The 18,176-nt window shown below is 40.6% G+C and overlaps 1 protein-coding gene across 1 annotated transcript; it reads left to right on the forward strand.

Moving 5' to 3' along the window:
• Positions 1-13,455: 13,455 nt before the first annotated feature.
• On the forward strand, positions 13,456-17,941 carry LOC104097199 (probable protein S-acyltransferase 16). Its single transcript, XM_009603739.4, has 7 exons — positions 13,456-13,855; positions 16,108-16,200; positions 16,280-16,381; positions 16,596-16,673; positions 16,753-16,851; positions 16,941-17,036; positions 17,237-17,941. Exons 1-7 carry the CDS (start codon positions 13,583-13,585, stop codon positions 17,348-17,350), a joined length of 855 nt encoding a protein of 284 aa, XP_009602034.1. The 5' UTR covers positions 13,456-13,582; the 3' UTR covers positions 17,351-17,941.
• The last annotated feature ends 235 nt before the right edge of the window (positions 17,942-18,176 follow it).

The following is an 18,176-nucleotide window of genomic DNA, read 5'->3' on the forward strand; positions in this document are numbered from 1 at the left end:
ATGTTTGCCAAATACCAACATTTCTAGTTCAATTCCCCACATCAAACACCACCCACAACCTGTCTACGGAGCCTCTAAGTATAACAGAAGAGTAATATGGGAATGTCAGCAACAAGGCCCCGACTATACCTCAAAACACAAGTACAACATCAAATGATATTAGGTCTGGAATAGAGTAGGGCTCACCAAAACTTGTTGTATAGGGAGTAACTGTTACCGAGGACCAAAGTTACTCGCTGATGAACCACCTGCATCCATTGAAGATGCAACGCCCCCGGCAAAAGGGACGTTAGTACATATGGAATAGTACTAGTATGTAAAGCTAACTATCCTATTTCAAAATAGAATGCCCATATAAGAAAGGGAAAACCATAGAAGCAGCAAGTCACAATCAACAATATCCAAATGCCCAGTTAAACATAACAGTTTTCAAAATACGAAAATAATATATATTTTTGGTTGGGAGATCATTAGCACTGATATACTACCGTGCTTTTAGCATGGAGTCTGATCACGCCCTATCGGCTAGGCCATCTCCCCACAAACAATAGGGTTTGACATGTGATGTGAAAAAAAAGTGTAACCAAGAGTAGTACCACCATGTGCGCAACATGGCGTCCGATCTCCACCCGATCAGCTAGGCTGCCTTCCCACATATGTCGTGTGAGTTGACTTTTTCAATTCACAACCATTATCAGTTTCATCCCAATTAAGGAGAATAATATCAACCCATCAATCACATCCCAAATAAGGGGAATAATCACAATCTACTCCTACACCGGCACGTGTAGTTTCGGGTATGGGCCTTATGACCCACCCTTCCTCGGTTTACTAATGATACTCCCAAAAATATTTTTGGTTTGCGCATAAGGGAAACAAAAGCACAAATATATTTACCTCATCATCTTTCACACTTTATAAATATCCACTAGTATTTGCAATCAATCACAACAACAACACTTCCTTGGCTCTTTGGCCATTCACAAGATTCTTTATTCAAGGCACAATGGCCAGATTTCATATTCCACGCTTTCATATATTTCCTTCCATGGATCATCATCACAAATATCAACAATTATAATATTCCGGAAACCACAACTTTAAGTTTATTAGAAATTAAGGCTTTAAACACAACAGATTTCTTTCCAAGAAATGGAGTAAAATGATTGGCAATCGAAGCGCAAGTTAAAATAATAAACAAGTAGCACACCATTTATTCTTGAAATACTTTTTCCCAAAATAAAAATGGCAATACACAATTTCCACTCACGAATATGTAAGAATGCAAAACACATTGAAAAATACTTACGAAGTATAGCATTTATTAAAATAGCCACATATGGGTACGACTTGAGTACATAAGCTTTTAGGCAATTCTATTTTCGAAGTCGTTTTAAAACAGTTGAATCAAAGCTCATTTCATAATCTTTCTCACATCATCTAATTTTATTGGCACCACTAGCCACAAGTATAACTTTCATTCTTGGCACGTTGGCCACACTCTATATCCCCAATTCACTTATTTATTTTCAATCATCTTTATATATTATAAACAACAAGACATTTTTAATCAAGACCTTAGGTACACATGTGACCAATTACGAGTCTTAAGCATATCGAGTTTTTCTCACACAATTTGGCATACTAGCCTTCATTTGAAATACGACTCAAAGCCATAACATTTTAGTACGCAACTCATACTTTGAACATATATCTTTTGACATAAGGCTCATTCGGAATAGTCAAGTTAATAAGGGATAACCCGGAACATAGGAATTAGGAATTTGAGACAACCATACTTGAACCTTACGGAACATTGTGGACTTCGATTCTAAGAAAGTAGTTTAGCCAACATACCTCGATTTGAGCTTTTCTTAAATTACTACAATGTTTCGAAAATCCTAGAAATTCCAATCTATTTTGAGACATAACAAAATTGAACACACATTAGGAAGATATTCATGGTGTCAGCTCATTTGAGTATTTCATCAAATACCAGGTATGCAAATTTGATTACAAGGTTCTTCTACAAGATTTTCTTCATTCCACAACCCAATCTTTACCCATTTGAGCTCAACAATCTTCCCACAAACCTTATTGTTTCACGCATGTATACATAATACTCTCACACCCAAGAATCATACTCCCAATCACCCATCTTTTACTCCAAACTTGAAATTGAAGACTAGGGTTAGAACCTTACCTCTTGAGTGAAGATCTTGTGAGATTTCCTTGTTGGGTTTCAAAGCTTGGACAAGATCTTGATGAACAAACCACTTGAGCTTCTTCCTTTAGCTAGAACCCTCTCACTTCTCTCTAAAAATATCAGATTTTTGCCTTCAAAGTTCAAAATGATCCCCAAAGGCTATTTATCAAAATGGGGTCAGGTTATAAAAATCAAAAAAATAGAGTTTCGAAACATACACTGCGGTCTTATAGTGACCACAGAATGGATATGCGGTCCGCAAATCGGCCGCACAATTGGTGCCCCTGAACTGGAACATACGGATTGGGTCTGCGAAAGTTCTATGGCCCGCAGACCTGTTATGCGGTCGCGTAATGCACCGCAGACTTTCCTCCAAACTTTCCCAGTTACTGATTCACTCTGCGGCCATTCTGCGGCCCGCAGAGTGATTCTGTGACCGCATAGTGGGCAGCAAAAATGCCTTTTTCTGCCAAAAAACTTTTCTTTACTCCACAGCGCATTGTTCAATCCAAATTCCTTTGCTAAATTTTACGGGGCCTTACACTAAGGGCCTTCGAGCTGAGTTGGAAGCGGCTCGAAATGAACACGCCGACCTGGTTAGACGGGTGAAAATCTTTGAGGTTAGTGACGATGAGCTAGAAACGGTGACTAATGGTCAGAACCCGCATGTCAAATAGAAGATTGATAGGATCGACCAACTCCGGGCCGAGATGGTTGCAATCAAGGTCGAGGCCGAAGAGTGGAAAGGCAAGATGGACTTCTTGGACTCGGAAAAGAAAATTGCCCGGGCGCAATTGGTCTCGGCGGAGTCCCAACTTCGAGTGATGAAAGAGAAGGCTGAGGCACGGTCCCAGAAAATTGAGGAGCTCCAATCTCAACTGAGCTCGGCTGTTGCAGATCGAGAGACCCTCGCCAAGGAGCTTAAAGTGGCAAAGTTGGTGGCTGAAATAACCAAAGTCGATGCCAATGAGATAGTGTCCCAGTACAGAACCGATGATTAGGCAGCCCAGGACTTCCTGAAAGACATAGTCGAATATGTGAAGTGGCAGTCCCGAAGGGTGGCCCTCGAGGAGGTTCATGTTCGGGGTTTTGACTTATCAACCGAGATTGAAAGTGCTAAGAGGCTCGAGGCCAAGGCTAAGAAGTTGGCGTATCCCGAGGACGAAGGAGACTCCGAAGGTTCGGGCGGATCTGAAAATGAGGCGGGCTCCGACGAAGACCAGCCAGTTTAGGTGCCTAGTAGATTTTTCTTTATTTTTGCACCTTTGTACTTTTGTTGAGGCCGTTTTACCTTTGTAAAGATCTTTTATATATATATATATATATATATATATGGCTCTTTTTCCCTTCGACAGTTTTTAAGCTTGTTTCCTTTCGCTCTTTTCTTTATGATCGTAAAGATATTGAATGCCTTAGCACGTAATAATTAGGTCTTGTTCGGAGGTTGGAACAAGCCTTATTCTCGATATTATTTTTCTTAAAACTTGTGGGGGGCTTGGTATGATCGGAAGCTTTCCCCAAAGTACTTAGAATATTTTAGATTACAATTTGCCGAGGGTAGCCTTTTGAACCGCCTTAAAAATTTTGAAGGCCTTATGTTTTGGTTACAAGTCTTGGATGTCTCCAAGCCGTTTTAGGATGGACATAGTCTTTCTAGTTCGGGTGTTGTCCAGTGGTCTTGTTACCCCGAGTCATTCGGGTTTACCCAAGACAATAGTCCTCGAATGGGGATGGTCGTAGCCTTTAGAGTTCGGACACTGCCTAATAAGCTTTGTGCCCCTGGCTTAGTTATCCCGAGCCGTTCGAACATGCCTTGGGATGCAGTCCCTGAGCGAGGGGGCCCTTGGGCTCGATGTCTTTAGGGAACCAAATATAAGAAAGAAAAAAAATTAAGGGACAAAATATTTATCCACAAGGTAGAAACTTTATTTCATTTTTGTGCGTAATATGCAAGGTTACACATGTGTACCAGCTTTGTACCAAGGCTTGGGCGGTCTATGTTGGGCACGGTTCATTTGACCGTTTGGCCCTTACAATAAATACTATCAATCGAACCTAGACTATTCGAGCACTAAGTTTTTTTCCTTGCTAAAATCATTATCCGAGGGTGTAGGATAATATTGATGTGATCCTTGACACCGGTGCATAACCGGTCTTCGATTCTAAGTTAGCACAATCCACTGTTTTCTCGTTAAAAACCTTGTCGGAAAACCCATTTGGGACAAAACTAGTTCAAGGGAAAAAGAGTGCAACGCGTGCTTTTAGGCCTAAAAATTGTATCGTTCTTTGACGGTCACCTGGAAGTGTTAGTCCAAAATGTAAATAAACAAAAATGAATAGGGTCGTACCTCAGCAGTAGTATCGTTTCAAGTGAGTTATGTTCCAGTTGTTCGGTAGTCTCTCACCATTCATTGCTCTGAGTTTGTACGATCATTTTCCGATGATCTCGATAATTTGATACGGGCCTTCCCAGTTTGGCCCCAGCCTCCCTTCGTTCGGGTTCCGGGTGCTTAGTGTGACCTTCCTTAACACTAAGTCCCTAACAATGAAGTGTCGATGGTTAGATTTTTGATTGTAATACCTCTCGATCCGTTATTTCTGGTCGGCCATCCGGACGAGGGTGTCTTGCGCCTTTTATCTAACATTTCCAAGCTCGTATTCATGGTCTCGTCATTAACTCTTCGATCACATATCGGAACCTGAGACTCGATTCTTCCACTTCGACCGATATTAGAGCTTCGGCGTCGTAAACCAACGAGAAAGGGTGGCCCCAGTACTAGACTTCGAGGTCGTACGGTATGCCCATAGGACTTCGAAAAAGATTTCTTTCCATTTTCCTTTGGTGTCGGTCAATCTCTTTCTGAGGTTTTGGAGTATGGTTTTGTTCGTGGACTCCATTTTTCCGTTACCACTAGGGTGATAGGGTATTGGTAGGATCCTTTTGATCTTATGGTCTTCGAAAAACTTGCTTACTTTGCTGTCGATGCACTGTTTTCCATTATCGCACACGATCTCGGCCGATATTCCGAACCGGCATATTATGTGGTCCCAGATGAAATTAATGACTTCCTTCTCCCTGACTTTCTCAAATGCCTGGGTTTCCACTCATTTAGAAAAAGTCAGTCATAAACAATACAAATTGAGCCTTACCAGGTGCCCATGGAAAGGGGCCGACGATATTCATTCCCCATTTCATGAAAGGCCAGGGTGACAAGACCGAGTATAGCAGCTCCCTGGGCTGATGAATCATCGGAGCATGCCTCTGACATCCATCGCATTTTTGCACGAACTCCTTTGCATCTTTTTCCATGTCGCTCCAGTAGTAGCCGGCTCTGATTATTTTCCAAACTAATGATTCGGCGCCCGAATGATTTCCGCAGGTGCCTTCGTGGATTTCCCTTAGAACATACTCGGTTTCTCCTGGTCCTAGACATATTGCGAGTGGGCCATCGAATGTTCTCCGGAACATGGTACCGTCTTCGGACAAGCTGAATCGGGCTGCCTTCGTATGCATCGTCCTCGATTCCTTAGGGTTCGAGGGCAGTTTTTCAGTTTTTAGATACTCTATATATTTATTTCTCCAATCCCAAGTTAGGATTATTGAGTTTATCTCAGCGTGACCATCTTCCACTACTGATCTCATGAGTTGTAAGACCGCCCCCGAGTTGAACTCATCGTCGTCGACTGACGATCCCAAGTTAGCGAGAGCATCAACCTTGCTTTTTTGATCCCGAGGTACATGTTCTAGAGTCTATTCCTTGAACTGATGTAACGTTATCTATAGTTTATCCAAATATCTTTGCATTCGTTCCTCTCTAACTTCGAATGTCTCATTAACTTGGTTCACCATAAGGAAGGAGTCGCACTTAGCTTCGATCACCTCTGCCCCCAAGCTTTTGGCCAGTTCGAGATCTGCAATCATGGCCTCATATCCGGCCTCGTTGTTAGTCAATTTTACAGTCCTAATAGATTGTCTAACTACATTGCCTGTTGGTGGCTTCAATATGATGCCAAGTCGGACCCTTTTGTGTTCGAGGCACCGTCCGTAAAGAGGGTCCAAATTCCCGAAGAGATCCCCGAGTTTAACAACGACTCTCTCTCCACCCCGGGTATTAGGGCCGGCATAAAGTCGGCCACAAAGTCTGCTAAAATTTGGGATTTAATGGCAGTCTAGGGTCGATATTCGATATCGTATCCGCTGATCTCTATGGCCCATTTGGCCAATCGTCCCTAGAGTTCGGGTTTATGCATTACATCCTCAATGGGTAAGTAGTTACAACACATATGGGGTGATATTGAAAGTACAGTTTCATTTTCCTAGAGGTGCTTAGTAAAGCGAGCGCCAGTTTTTCTAGGTGAGGGTATCTAGTTTCGGCATCGCCTAGAGTCCTGTTAACATAATAGATTGGGAATTGCGTACCTTTCCCTTCCCGAACCAGGACTCCACTTACCGCTATCTCGGATACTGCTAACTATAGGTATATCCATCCGTCTTTCTTCGGAGTATGAAGCAGAGATGGGATCGAGAGATACCTCTTGAGTTTCTCTAAGGCTCGTTGGCACTCCGGGGTCCATGAGAAGTTTTTTTTTTTCAACAGTGAGAAGAACTGGTGGCTCTTGTTGGAGGACCTCGAGATGAATCGCCCCAGGGAGGCTATACGTCCGGTTAATCTTGGAATGATCTTGACGTTATCCACAACAGTGATATCTTCGATGGCCTTGATCTTATCGAGATTAATATCGATTCCCTGGTTGGATACTATGAACCCGAGGAATTTCCCGGACCCGACTCCGAATGCACATTTCTCCGGGTTCATCTTCATATTGTATTTCTTCAATATGCCAAGGTTTCCTGCAAATGTTTCAAATGGTCCTCTGCTAGCAGGGACTTAACCAACATATCGTCAATGTAAACCTCCATTGATTTTCCTATTTGTTCTTCGAGCATCCGATTTACTAGGCGTTGGTAAGTGGCACCGCATTTTTTAGTCTGAATGACATTATGTTATAGCAGTAGGTACCATACTTAGTTATGAAAGATGTTTTTTCCTGATCGTCCGAGTCCATCCGAATTTGGTTGTACCCGAAATAGGCGTCGAGAAAACTGAGGATCTCGTGGTCGGTCGTCGCATCGATCATGCGATCGATGTTGGGGAAAGGGAAAGAGTCTTTGGGGCATGCCTTAATCAAGTCTTTATAGTCTACACACATTCTTAATTTGTTTCCCTTTTTAGGGACTACTACTACGTTTGCTAACCAGTCCGGGTACGTAACTTCCCGGATGGATCCTATTTTAAGAAGTTTAGATACCTCGTCCTTGATGAATGTATGCTTGACCTCGGACTGGGTCTCCTCTTCTGCTTGATCGGGTGGAACTTTGGGCTCAGGATTAGCTTGTGAGTGGTTATTTCTGGGGGGATCCCTGTCATATCAAGGTGGGACCAAGCGAAAAAATCTATGTTAGCCATAAGGAATTGAATGAGGTTTTTCCTGAACTCGGGATTCAACCCCGTGCCCAGGTATACCTTTCGATCGGGCAAGTACTCGATCAGTATGACTTGCTCCAGTTCCTCGAATGTCGATTTGGTAGCATCAAAATCGTCGGGGGCTATAAAAGACCTAGGAACCCCGTAATCATCATCGTCATCGTTCCCCTACTTCTCCAGTTGGGTCGGCTCCGATGTAGGTAATTGCTATTTGGCTTCTTGCTTAGCGGCCGAACCCAGACCTTTTATCGTTGCAAGTACGGATATCGGAACCACTTCGTCGACCGCAAACATCTCTCTTGCAACCGGTTGTTCTCCGTAAATTATTTTTATCCCTCCTGGCGTTGGGAATTTTATCACTTGGTGCAGAGTCGAGGGTATCGCCCTCATGTTGTAGATCCATGGCCTTCTGAACAGAGCATTGTACCTCACGTCTCCTTCGATTACATAGAACTTAGCTTCGTGAATAGTCCCGACAATGTTTACCGGTAATGTTATCTCCCCTTTAGTGGCCTCACATAACATGTTGAATCCGTTTAGAACTCAGACTGCAGGCACGATCTGATCTTGTAGACCGAGCTGTTCAACAACCCTCGATCTGATCATGTTGGCCGAGCTACCTGGATCAATCAACACATGCTTAACTCGAGATTTGTTTATGTGTACAGATATTACCAGTGTATCGTTGTGGGGTTGCATGATCCCTTCAGCATCCGCGTCGTTGAAAGACAAGGTTTCCTCCGGCACGTAATCCCAGGTTCGTTTTTCCCTTGTGATGGATACTTTTGTGCGCTTCAGCATCGGCCCCTGGGGAGCGTCGACCCCGCCGATGATCATGTTAATGACGTGCCGAGATTCCTCCTGCTCGATCTGTTTATTATAATCTCTATTCTTGAGATGGTTCTTGGCTTGATCGCTCAGGAATTCTCGAAGATGTAAACTTTTGAATAACCGGGCTACTTCCTCTCTTAATTGTCGACAGTCCTTCGTTCTGTGGTCTTGAGTGCCATGTTATTTTCACATTAGGTTAGGATCCATTTGGGCTGAATCGGACTGTAGAAGTCGAGGCTACTTGGTGTCTTTGATGCGTCCGATGGCGGTTACGATAGCAGCAATATCGACGTTGAAGTTGTACTCTGATAACCTCGGTGCTTCCTTGGGCCCTATGGGTCTATCAAAACCGTTTTTGCTCATGAGTCCCGGGTTATTTTGACTCTGATCGCTTCTCTTTTCATTTCTCGCAGGGTTTCGTCTCGATCCGTTACTCATGCGATCACCAATATACAGTTGATATTAGTCCCTACTTGGCCTTGGTTCATGATCAATGTCTCTTTTGGGCTTGTCACTGGCTCGGATAAGATAGACGGACCCGGAAAGGTTCCCGAGCTGATCATTTTCGACTCTAATTTTTGACTGATATCAGTTATGCACATCGGCCCAAGTCACGGCCGGATATTCTACCATATTTTGCTTCAACTGATGCGAAGCCAACGAGCTTCGAGTATTGAGTCCTTGGGTGAAGTCCCGAACGGCCCAGTCGTCCGCGACCGGAGGTAGGTCCATCCGTTCCATCTGCAACCGGGACACGGATTCTCTGAGCATCTCATTATCCCTCTGTTTCACTTTGAAAGGTCCTATTTCCTGGTCTCGACCTTGATAGCCCCGGTGGTGCTTTTATGAAGGAATCTGCAAGCATAGCAAATGAGTCAATAGAGTTAGGAGGTAGGTTGTGATACCATACCATTGCTCCTTTTGACAAGGTCTCTCCGAATTTTTTCAGCAAGACAGATTCGATCTCGTCATCTTCTAAGTCATTCCCCTTGATAGCACACATGTATGAGGTCACATGTTCATTTGGGTCAGTTGTCCCATTGTACTTAGGAATTTCAGACATGGGGAACTTTTAAGGGATCGGCTTTGGGGCTGCGATCGAAGGGAAGGGTTTATGAACAAACTTCTTGGAGTCTAGGCCTTTTATTATTGGTGACGCTCCGGGGATTTGGTCGACCCTGGAGTTGTAAGTCTCCACCTTCTTGTCATTGGCTTCGATTTTCTTTTCTCCCATTTCCACCCGCTATTTCAATTCCTCAATCATCTTTATTATCTCGGGGTTGGTTCCGGGTTCAACTTCATTTGTCCTATTTGTGGCGGGTCCATTTTCGCGAGTGTTTTTCCGGGATGACTCGGGCTCAACTCTACTAGAAGCGTGGCTTCGGTTCTGCAGTTGGGCTATCGCTTCCTGCTGCGCCTGCAATATTTCGAAGATCACCCGCAAGCTGATCTCATCTCCTTCACCGTCACGAATATTTTGAGCTACCGAGCAGACTCCCACGCGGATGCTGTTCTCGGGGTTGGTGGGCAAATTCGTGTTGATGGCCACATATGAGCTGGCATCGATCGGGTCCGCGACCGGAACTCCGTTGGGATCGGCAGGGGGCATCTCGTTTCCGGGTGCTATATTGTTGTTCTCGCCATGGGGACGGACTTAGCATCCGTGTTTAGAGGGGCAGATTGGGAGTTCGACATGTTAACGCAGACCTAAAATCAAAGGCACTTCAAAGAGCAAGTGTAAAGTAGGGTATGTTACGGAAATTTGTATCAAATCGCCGCTATTATCCTTAGCCTCACGGTGCCCAAACTGTTTACCCTCAAATGCGGATAACAATTGAATTTTATAAGTGATTTTAAGGATATGCGGATTAATTTGATACAGAGCAATAAATTAAGTAGAATTAAAGAAACAAAGGTAAATTAAATTCAAACCACACGAGTAAGATAGCTCCAGTCTTAGTGAAATAGTCACCCTCGAGCCGGGCTCACCACGGCCGACACCAATGAAAAGGAGCAAGAGCTAGTGACAGAAAATAATAATATATTACTTTTGAGTGCGTGTTACAATGTCTTTCACGAATTATCAAACCTCCTTTATACAGTAGGGGAGTTCTACTTTAGGTACAACTCTATAAAAAGTAAAAAAAAATCTGATTAACTGACCGCAAGTTCCTTATCGATAGGTGTCGAGATCCCCGCCATGATATCCGGCCGGTCACGGATATTTCGGCCTCCTGTTGGTTATGCTTGATTGTCCGACAATATTCTTCGAAGTTGTTTGAGGTTAGGACCGATTCCGGAATCATGACCTCGAAATTCCGAGGGCATGCATCTTCCCCGGATTCTAACTCGGTGGGATCTTTGGCTCGATTTCGATCCCTTGCCACCGTGTCTCGAGCCTGGCTTATCTTGTCAGAGGGTGGGATACACCATGAGCTCGATTTCACCTGTATACACAGAGAAAGTTAAATAGGAAACAAGAACCTTCTTCTTGAGCTCACAAATGTCATCTCCTGTGAAAAAGTGACAATATCACGAGAGCTGGGAGAGAGATCGGATAAAGTGAAATGTAAATGAATTTGTTAAAATTGCAAATTTTGTTCCTGCCCAAGTCCTCAAATTCAGATGGTTGGAACGTACAATACAGCAAGCAGAATTATACAAACAAATTAAATAATCGACGTTGAAAATAAAATACAAAACAAAGACGTAATACTGAACGAAAAACGGCGTCCTCCAACCAACCTAACTAGCTCAACGAATTCGAAACGACACCGACTCAATTGGTATTTGGTACAATTAATTAATAGCTTAGGAGCACAGAAATTAGTAGGCTTTTGGACATAAAAGATGTGAGATTTGACCCAAAAAATTAGTTTCGGAAGTAAAGTTGAAAAAAAAGGTATTTTAAAATTAAAATTGTATCTGGACATTTATTTCACTTAAAAAAATATTACAGTTTTGTGAGAGAAAAATATTTTTTACTTGAAAAAGCGGTAAAAACACTTTTTTCAAATTTGAAACTCATCTTCAAATTTTTTTGAAACTCATCTTAAAAAATTCAGTCAAATGTATAATTAAATAATGTTTTGAAGATAAATATTGGAAAAAATGAAGAAAAATATATAGACAAAAGGAAATATTATTAGGTATGTGTGAACAAAGTCTCATGTGAAAAGTAGAAAAGAAAAATAAGTTATTTATAATGAGTTTGATTCTCTTGGTAGTGTGAGGCCTGTTGGGAAAAACCGTACGGGTGCGGTCCAAAGTAGACAATATCACACTATGTCAATAGTATATTTGAGCCGTTTTAGCTAAACAACTGGTATCAGAGGTTCAAGACAGGTTCATTTAGGCAGATTTAGTTCTGGCAGTAACCTATTTGATGGTAATCATAATTTTTGTCTAAGAAATTTAACTGGAGAACATTATTCATATAAATATGTCACTTAAAAACTAACTCTAGCTACTTAGCAAAATCAGTCAAACTATACTTAACATGTTCATTATTAATGAATAAAACTTAATTTTTGTAATTAATTAATTCATCTAGCATGTAATTATTTTTTACACTTTAACGAATAAAACTTAATTTCTTTAAGTATTATGTACGCAGTTATTCTTAAATAAAACGACATTGGACTTTGTTAAGAAGAATTTATGAAAATTGACTACAAAATTGGTCGATAGTAACTAAAGTATCTGTTATAGTTACGGTGAGAGAAAAATGTTAGAAGTTAAACTCAACTAAAAGCCTAATAAAACAAAGCTCAACAAAAAAATTTATAACTCCAACATACAACAACAATAACAACAACTACGACCCAGTAAAATCCCACTAATAGGGTTTGGGGAGGGTAGTATGTACGCAGACCTTACCCCTACCCCGAAGGAGTAGAGAAACTGTTTCTGAAAGACCCTCGTCTCAAAAAAATAAAAAGACAAAAGGACAAAAAGGAGACAATATTAGTATCACAACAACAATCATAGGATAAATAGGAACACCATGAAATCCAGAAGAAAGATGCAAAGCAAAGGGAGACAATATTAGTAAATATTAATATCACCACAACAATCATAAGAAAAATAAGAACACCATGAAATCTAGAAGAAAGATGCAAAGCAAAAGCGATAGCTAGTAAATAGGACATGCACTAGAAAGCGAAATAGTAAGCCACAATACTGTCACTAGCTATCTTAGACAAAAATCCTACATGGCTAGTCCCACAATGGTACGAAGTAAGGCACGACTCAACTACCTCCTAACCTACAACCCTAATACTCGACCTCCACATCTTCCTATCAAGTGTCATGTCCTCGGAAATCTGGAGTCTCGCCATATCCTGTCTGATCACCTCTCCCCAATACTTCTTAGGCCGCCCTCTACCTCTTCTCGTGCCCTCCGCAACCAGCCGCTCACACCTCCGTACCGGAGCATCTGGACTTCTCCTCTAAACATGTACGAACCATCTAAGCCTCGCTTCCCGCATCTTGTCATCAATGGGAGCCACATGCACCTTCTCCCGAATATTAGCATTCCTAATCTTATCTATCCTAGTGTGCCCGCACATCCACCGCACATTCTCATTTCTGATACTTTCATCTTCTGGATATGTGAGTTCTTAACGGGCCAACACTCAGCCCTATACATCATGGCCGGTCTAACCACCACTTTATAAAACTTACCTTTGAGTATCGGTGACACTCTCTTGTCACACAAGACTCCATATGCTAACCTCCACTTCATTCATCATACCCCAATAACTCTAAAGTATGTCATTGAAATTATGTTTATACATTTTTTTTTGGGGGGTTTGGGGGGGGGGGGGGGAGGATTGAAGAATTTATTTAAAAAATAAAAAACTATGGAATTGGTTGGTAGTAGTAAAATAATTCACAATTTCGCATAGTATTTGGTGGACTTTGTGTTAAGAAGTTGGACCCACCGGACATCAAATTAAAGAAAGTTCGACCCAAACACCAAACAAGCCTCGCTCCCACTGTATCAACCAGATCCAACGTTAAATTATCTCCCGGCGGTGATTTCTGACGTCGGGAAATGAAACGTGGCAACAGATTCTCGTTCCACGTCACCGTCGTGATAGCCGCCATTGCATTCATCTACTTCTCAACGGTGTTCGTCTTCATTGATCAGTGGTTTGGGCTTTGGTCGTCCCCCGGTATGCTTAACGCCGTCTTCTTCACTGTCGTAGCTGCTATGTGCATTTCCAATTATGCCCTTGCCATTTACACGGATCCGGGTCACGTTCCCAGCTCATTTGTACCCGACATTGAAGACCCTGATAACATCGTTCATGAGATTAAGCGCAAGGTTTTTTCACTTCTTTTAGTTGTTATTTCTATTTTTTTTCTTTAGAATTATTAGCTTTTATTTTCCAGTCCTGCCATTTTTCTAATTCTCATCTCATTCTATATATACTTGTATTAATATCTTCAATTTGTATTTCTCTGCTCCGTGAAAAATGAAACTTTGAGAGATTATTTTCTAGTTTTTGGTTGGATTAGGGAAAAAGAGTAGAATGTTTATGGTAAGAATTTAAGTTATATACGCAGACAGTGTATAATTTATTGGATTATAGTAGGTTACTATTTATTCTACATTACCGAACAATGCTTATTATAAGATGTTACCTGCAATTGCATGTTAATGACTTGATTGTGTAAATATTTTTTACCACGTCAAAGTATAGAACTTAATAAAAATGTTAGTATCGGGGGTAAGATATAGTTTGGTGATACCCATTTTAAAAAAAGATAAGTAGTACTGATTGTTTAGTGGTATTTTCAAGTATTAAAGAAATTTTTTAGTGAAGGGTAGTCTTGGAGTAACGATAAAGTTGGGTTCGAGCCGTGGAAGCAGTCCCTAATACTTATATTAGGGTAGACTGTTTATATCACACACGTTGGGGTGCGGCCTTTCTCCGGACCCTGCGTGAACGGGATGCCTTGTGCACCGGGCTGCCCTTATAAAGAAATGTTTTAGTGTTGAAGTCATTTTTAGTGATTTTATGAAACGAAAATGACTACAGGATAATAGTTTACATGCCAGACTGCTACTACTAGAGCCTTATTTGGATTTAGTGACTACCACTTCTTTGAATCGTAAATCCGCTGATGTGGTACTTCCTTACCTACATTACAGTTAAAAATGCATAGATCTAATGTGCTTGGTAGTTTCCTTTCAATAATTGGAAAACTTAGGGAAAAACTAGCATTCTGTCCAAATATCTTGCTTTAGCGGATAATGTATGATTTCTGTAGCATATGCTAAGTAAAGGAGAGATCTTTGGTGTGCTAGTTTGGGGATTCACTGTGCTTATTGCCAAATTTTTAAGGTTGCGGAGATTAATTCCCCATGTATTAAGGAGCTTGGTTATTGAGCCAGGAACGGACATATAACTGGCAAAAATACAGAGTTAGAGGTAATTACTAGAAGCAGCACACACTAGTAGGAAAGATCTTTTTGGATGAAGTCTAAGATAGAATTTGCCTTAATACAATTTCGTGTTACACCAAAGAGCAAGCAAAACTATACGGATAAAATTTATCTTCTGGACTGAGTTAATTGTCCTCAAAACATCTCATATTCAGGGGCAACCTAAAAGCAAGTAGGATCTTTTCAGATTAAGAAAACTGAAACTAATAAATGTTATATGATGTGCAGATAGAACTCTTAGTTTTACTTATATTCTATATCTACTATAATAGAATTAGTATCTAAGTCAGTTTGTGGATATAGTTTCGCCAAAGGGAATTCTCGTAAGTCGTAACGAGGCTAATCTTGAATTGTTCAAGTGGTGTGTAATTAATTATTAATTGCAAAGATGTGACGCACACTTTAAAAGTCCCAAAATTGAAAGTAGTGTTTGTGTTGTTTTCCTTTCTGGTTGATTTTCAAAGTTCTTTATATGCACTGAGACGTGAACATAATTACAAACAATATCTTCTTTGCTCCAAATATGAATGAACTTCCGATACTTTCAAGGACCATTCTAGTTCTTTCATTTCGGATTAACCATAGAATTTATGTGTTCCATCTCTGTAGGTGCTGACTATCTTGCTGTCTGACTGCATTTTAAAATGCAGAGCATACTCTAAGACCGGACAATTTTTTATGTGTGTGGCCTGTGTATACTTCACGTAGCGCTTATATTTTGAATATTCTAATAGCTAATCATGTGTTTATCGTGATTAGCAAGAAATACAGTTGATTGATGCTCTAATAAATCAGTAATAGTTTTGACGATCATTCTTCCATTTCCGGTGCAGTTTTAAGGGCCTGATAGTTCTTCAACATTTTTAACATCTGGTAATCAATTACCTTTTACAAAATCCTACGATAATGTTAACAGAATATAAAAACTGTTTCCATAAACAAATAGAATTGCTAAATTACATATTTTGTTATCTGAGATTGATATTCTGCTTGAATTTTTGCTTTTATAACAAAAGGTTGGAATGAAGCTCTCATTAGTGGCTCTGAAGTAATATTCTTTACTTGATAATATCAAGTTTGATGTGGAACTTCATGGATTTAATTTCTTTTTGTGAATTAATCTGCAGGGTGGTGATTTGAGATACTGCCAAAAGTGTTCCCTTCATAAGCCTCCACGTGCTCATCATTGTCGTATATGTAATAGATGTGTACTACGAATGGTATGCCTAGTCTATTTTCATTTATGTCTTTTCTTGATGTCCTGGATATGAGTTAAAAGTGTTTTATGTTGAATATAAGGATCATCACTGCGTGTGGATGAATAATTGTGTGGGCCACGCGAACTACAAGATCTTCTTCATCTTTGTTATGTATGCTGCTGTTGCTTGCATATATTCCCTGGTAAGTTGGTATTTTGGCGCTCTTTGTACTGTATATGATCTTGGGATGCTATGACTGTCTTTTGTTTCTTATACGTTCTATCTTCTGTTGTTGCTGACATCTATTTATTCATTGCTTGTTATTATGTACATATGGCTGATCAAGCATAAATTGAATATCTAGACAACTTTGTGTTCTCCCCCAACCTTTAACAAGCTTATTGTCATTTCTTCAGGTTTTGCTTGTTGGTAGCATAACTTTAGACTCTCCAAAGGATGACGAGGAAAGTGAAGGCTCTTACAGAGTTGTATATGTAATTTCCCATGAATAATTTTTCGTTCTTTATTGATCTTCCTTTCCTCAATTTGATCAAGTGTTATCCCTGTTAATAGATCATTTCGGGGCTTATACTAGTCCCTCTAAGTTTGGCGCTGAGCTTTTTTCTGGGTTGGCATTTTTACCTGATTTTGCAAAACAAGACAACAATTGAGGTCTGTTAATTACAATGTCATAGACTAGTCAATTCTTACAGTGGCATGTTATATTTACAAGTACTAATAATGTTATTCACACTCTGCAGTACCAAGAAGGCGTGAGAGCTATGTGTGTTGCTGAAAAGGGAGGTTATGTCTATTCACATCCATATGATCTTGGTGCATATGAGAATTTGATATCAGTAAGAGATCATTCCTCTTTCTTTGTCTCTTTCCACACGGTTCTTCTCTCTTCTCTCATGATAACCTTCAAGTCTTCAACTTTCTCTTTTTATCGTCATATCAATCTTTCTTGTTTTGCTATAGAATTTCAGTTGAGACACACGTACTTTATTGCCTTGATGTTTAATTTCTATCAAATTTGTTTTCCTTGGCAATTCAGGTTCTAGGTCCAAATGTCCTTTGCTGGCCATTCCCCTCCACAAGACATATTGGTTCTGGCCTTCGTTTTCGGACAGGATTTGATGACGTACCTGGGGCGGCAGCATCAAAATGAATGTTTCTGAAACATCCTGCGACAAGAGCTGAAGTGTTTGATTGCCAAAGCAGCATGGGGGAGCTGTGCAAGTCTAGCTTTACCTTGTAAAGTAGAGCTACTCTTCGTCTAAAGGAGCTAAGAAGAGCCAGGTTACGGATTGCTAAAAGATACAACACAGAAGCGGTTTTCAAGTTTTGTTTTCTGTTGATACTGAGAGATCCTCGGTCTCCCATTGGCAGTCATACTGTAGTTGAAGGTAATGAGAGAATTGAAGCAATTGCACATAGGATACTGACATCGTTCATAGTATGGGTTATAGTGCTCACTTAGTCATGTACAAAACGAAGTTCCCTTTCTGAGTTAACTTAGAGCATTCTGATGTAGCTCAATTGTTGTAATACATGCAACTACGGCTGAGTAAGGTTAACAACTTTTTGGAGGAATATCGTAGGACGGATTTTGTTTTCCTTTCCAGCATAATTGGGAATGGTATTGTGCCACTGATGAATAAAATCATTAAAATTTCATCGGGATATATTTTCATTGAAAATAATTGGTAGTACCTTAGGCGGATCCACGATTTAAATTTAATGGGTTCAACTTTTAAGATTTTTAATATTCCACTCATTGTAGTGTTAAAATTATGAGTTCAAATTTAATACTTGTTGAAATTTTAGTAGGTTGTTACATACAAAATTTTATTCCGTGTCGAAAATTATAAGTTTAGTTGGACCCGCAGCGAAAGGGTACATTCGCCCCAGGATAATACATGGGTTATAAGCTATTTTCGCTACATTCGCCCCAGGATAATACATGGGTTATAAGCTATTTCACCTTTTGCTCA

Source organism: Nicotiana tomentosiformis, chromosome 2 (genome assembly GCF_000390325.3).
Source record: "Nicotiana tomentosiformis chromosome 2, ASM39032v3, whole genome shotgun sequence".
Classification (NCBI taxonomy): Eukaryota; Viridiplantae; Streptophyta; class Magnoliopsida; order Solanales; family Solanaceae; genus Nicotiana; species Nicotiana tomentosiformis.

Bases quoted from the DNA above. Each gene is read 5' to 3' on its own strand.
- LOC104097199 (XM_009603739.4), top strand. From the start codon at position 13,583: ATGAAACGTGGCAACAGATTCTCGTTCCACGTCACCGTCGTGATAGCC. The intron at 16,201-16,279 runs GTATGCCTAGTC...GTTGAATATAAG, and splicing joins ATAGATGTGTACTACGAATG to GATCATCACTGCGTGTGGAT. The intron at 16,382-16,595 runs GTAAGTTGGTAT...TCATTTCTTCAG, and splicing joins TTGCTTGCATATATTCCCTG to GTTTTGCTTGTTGGTAGCAT.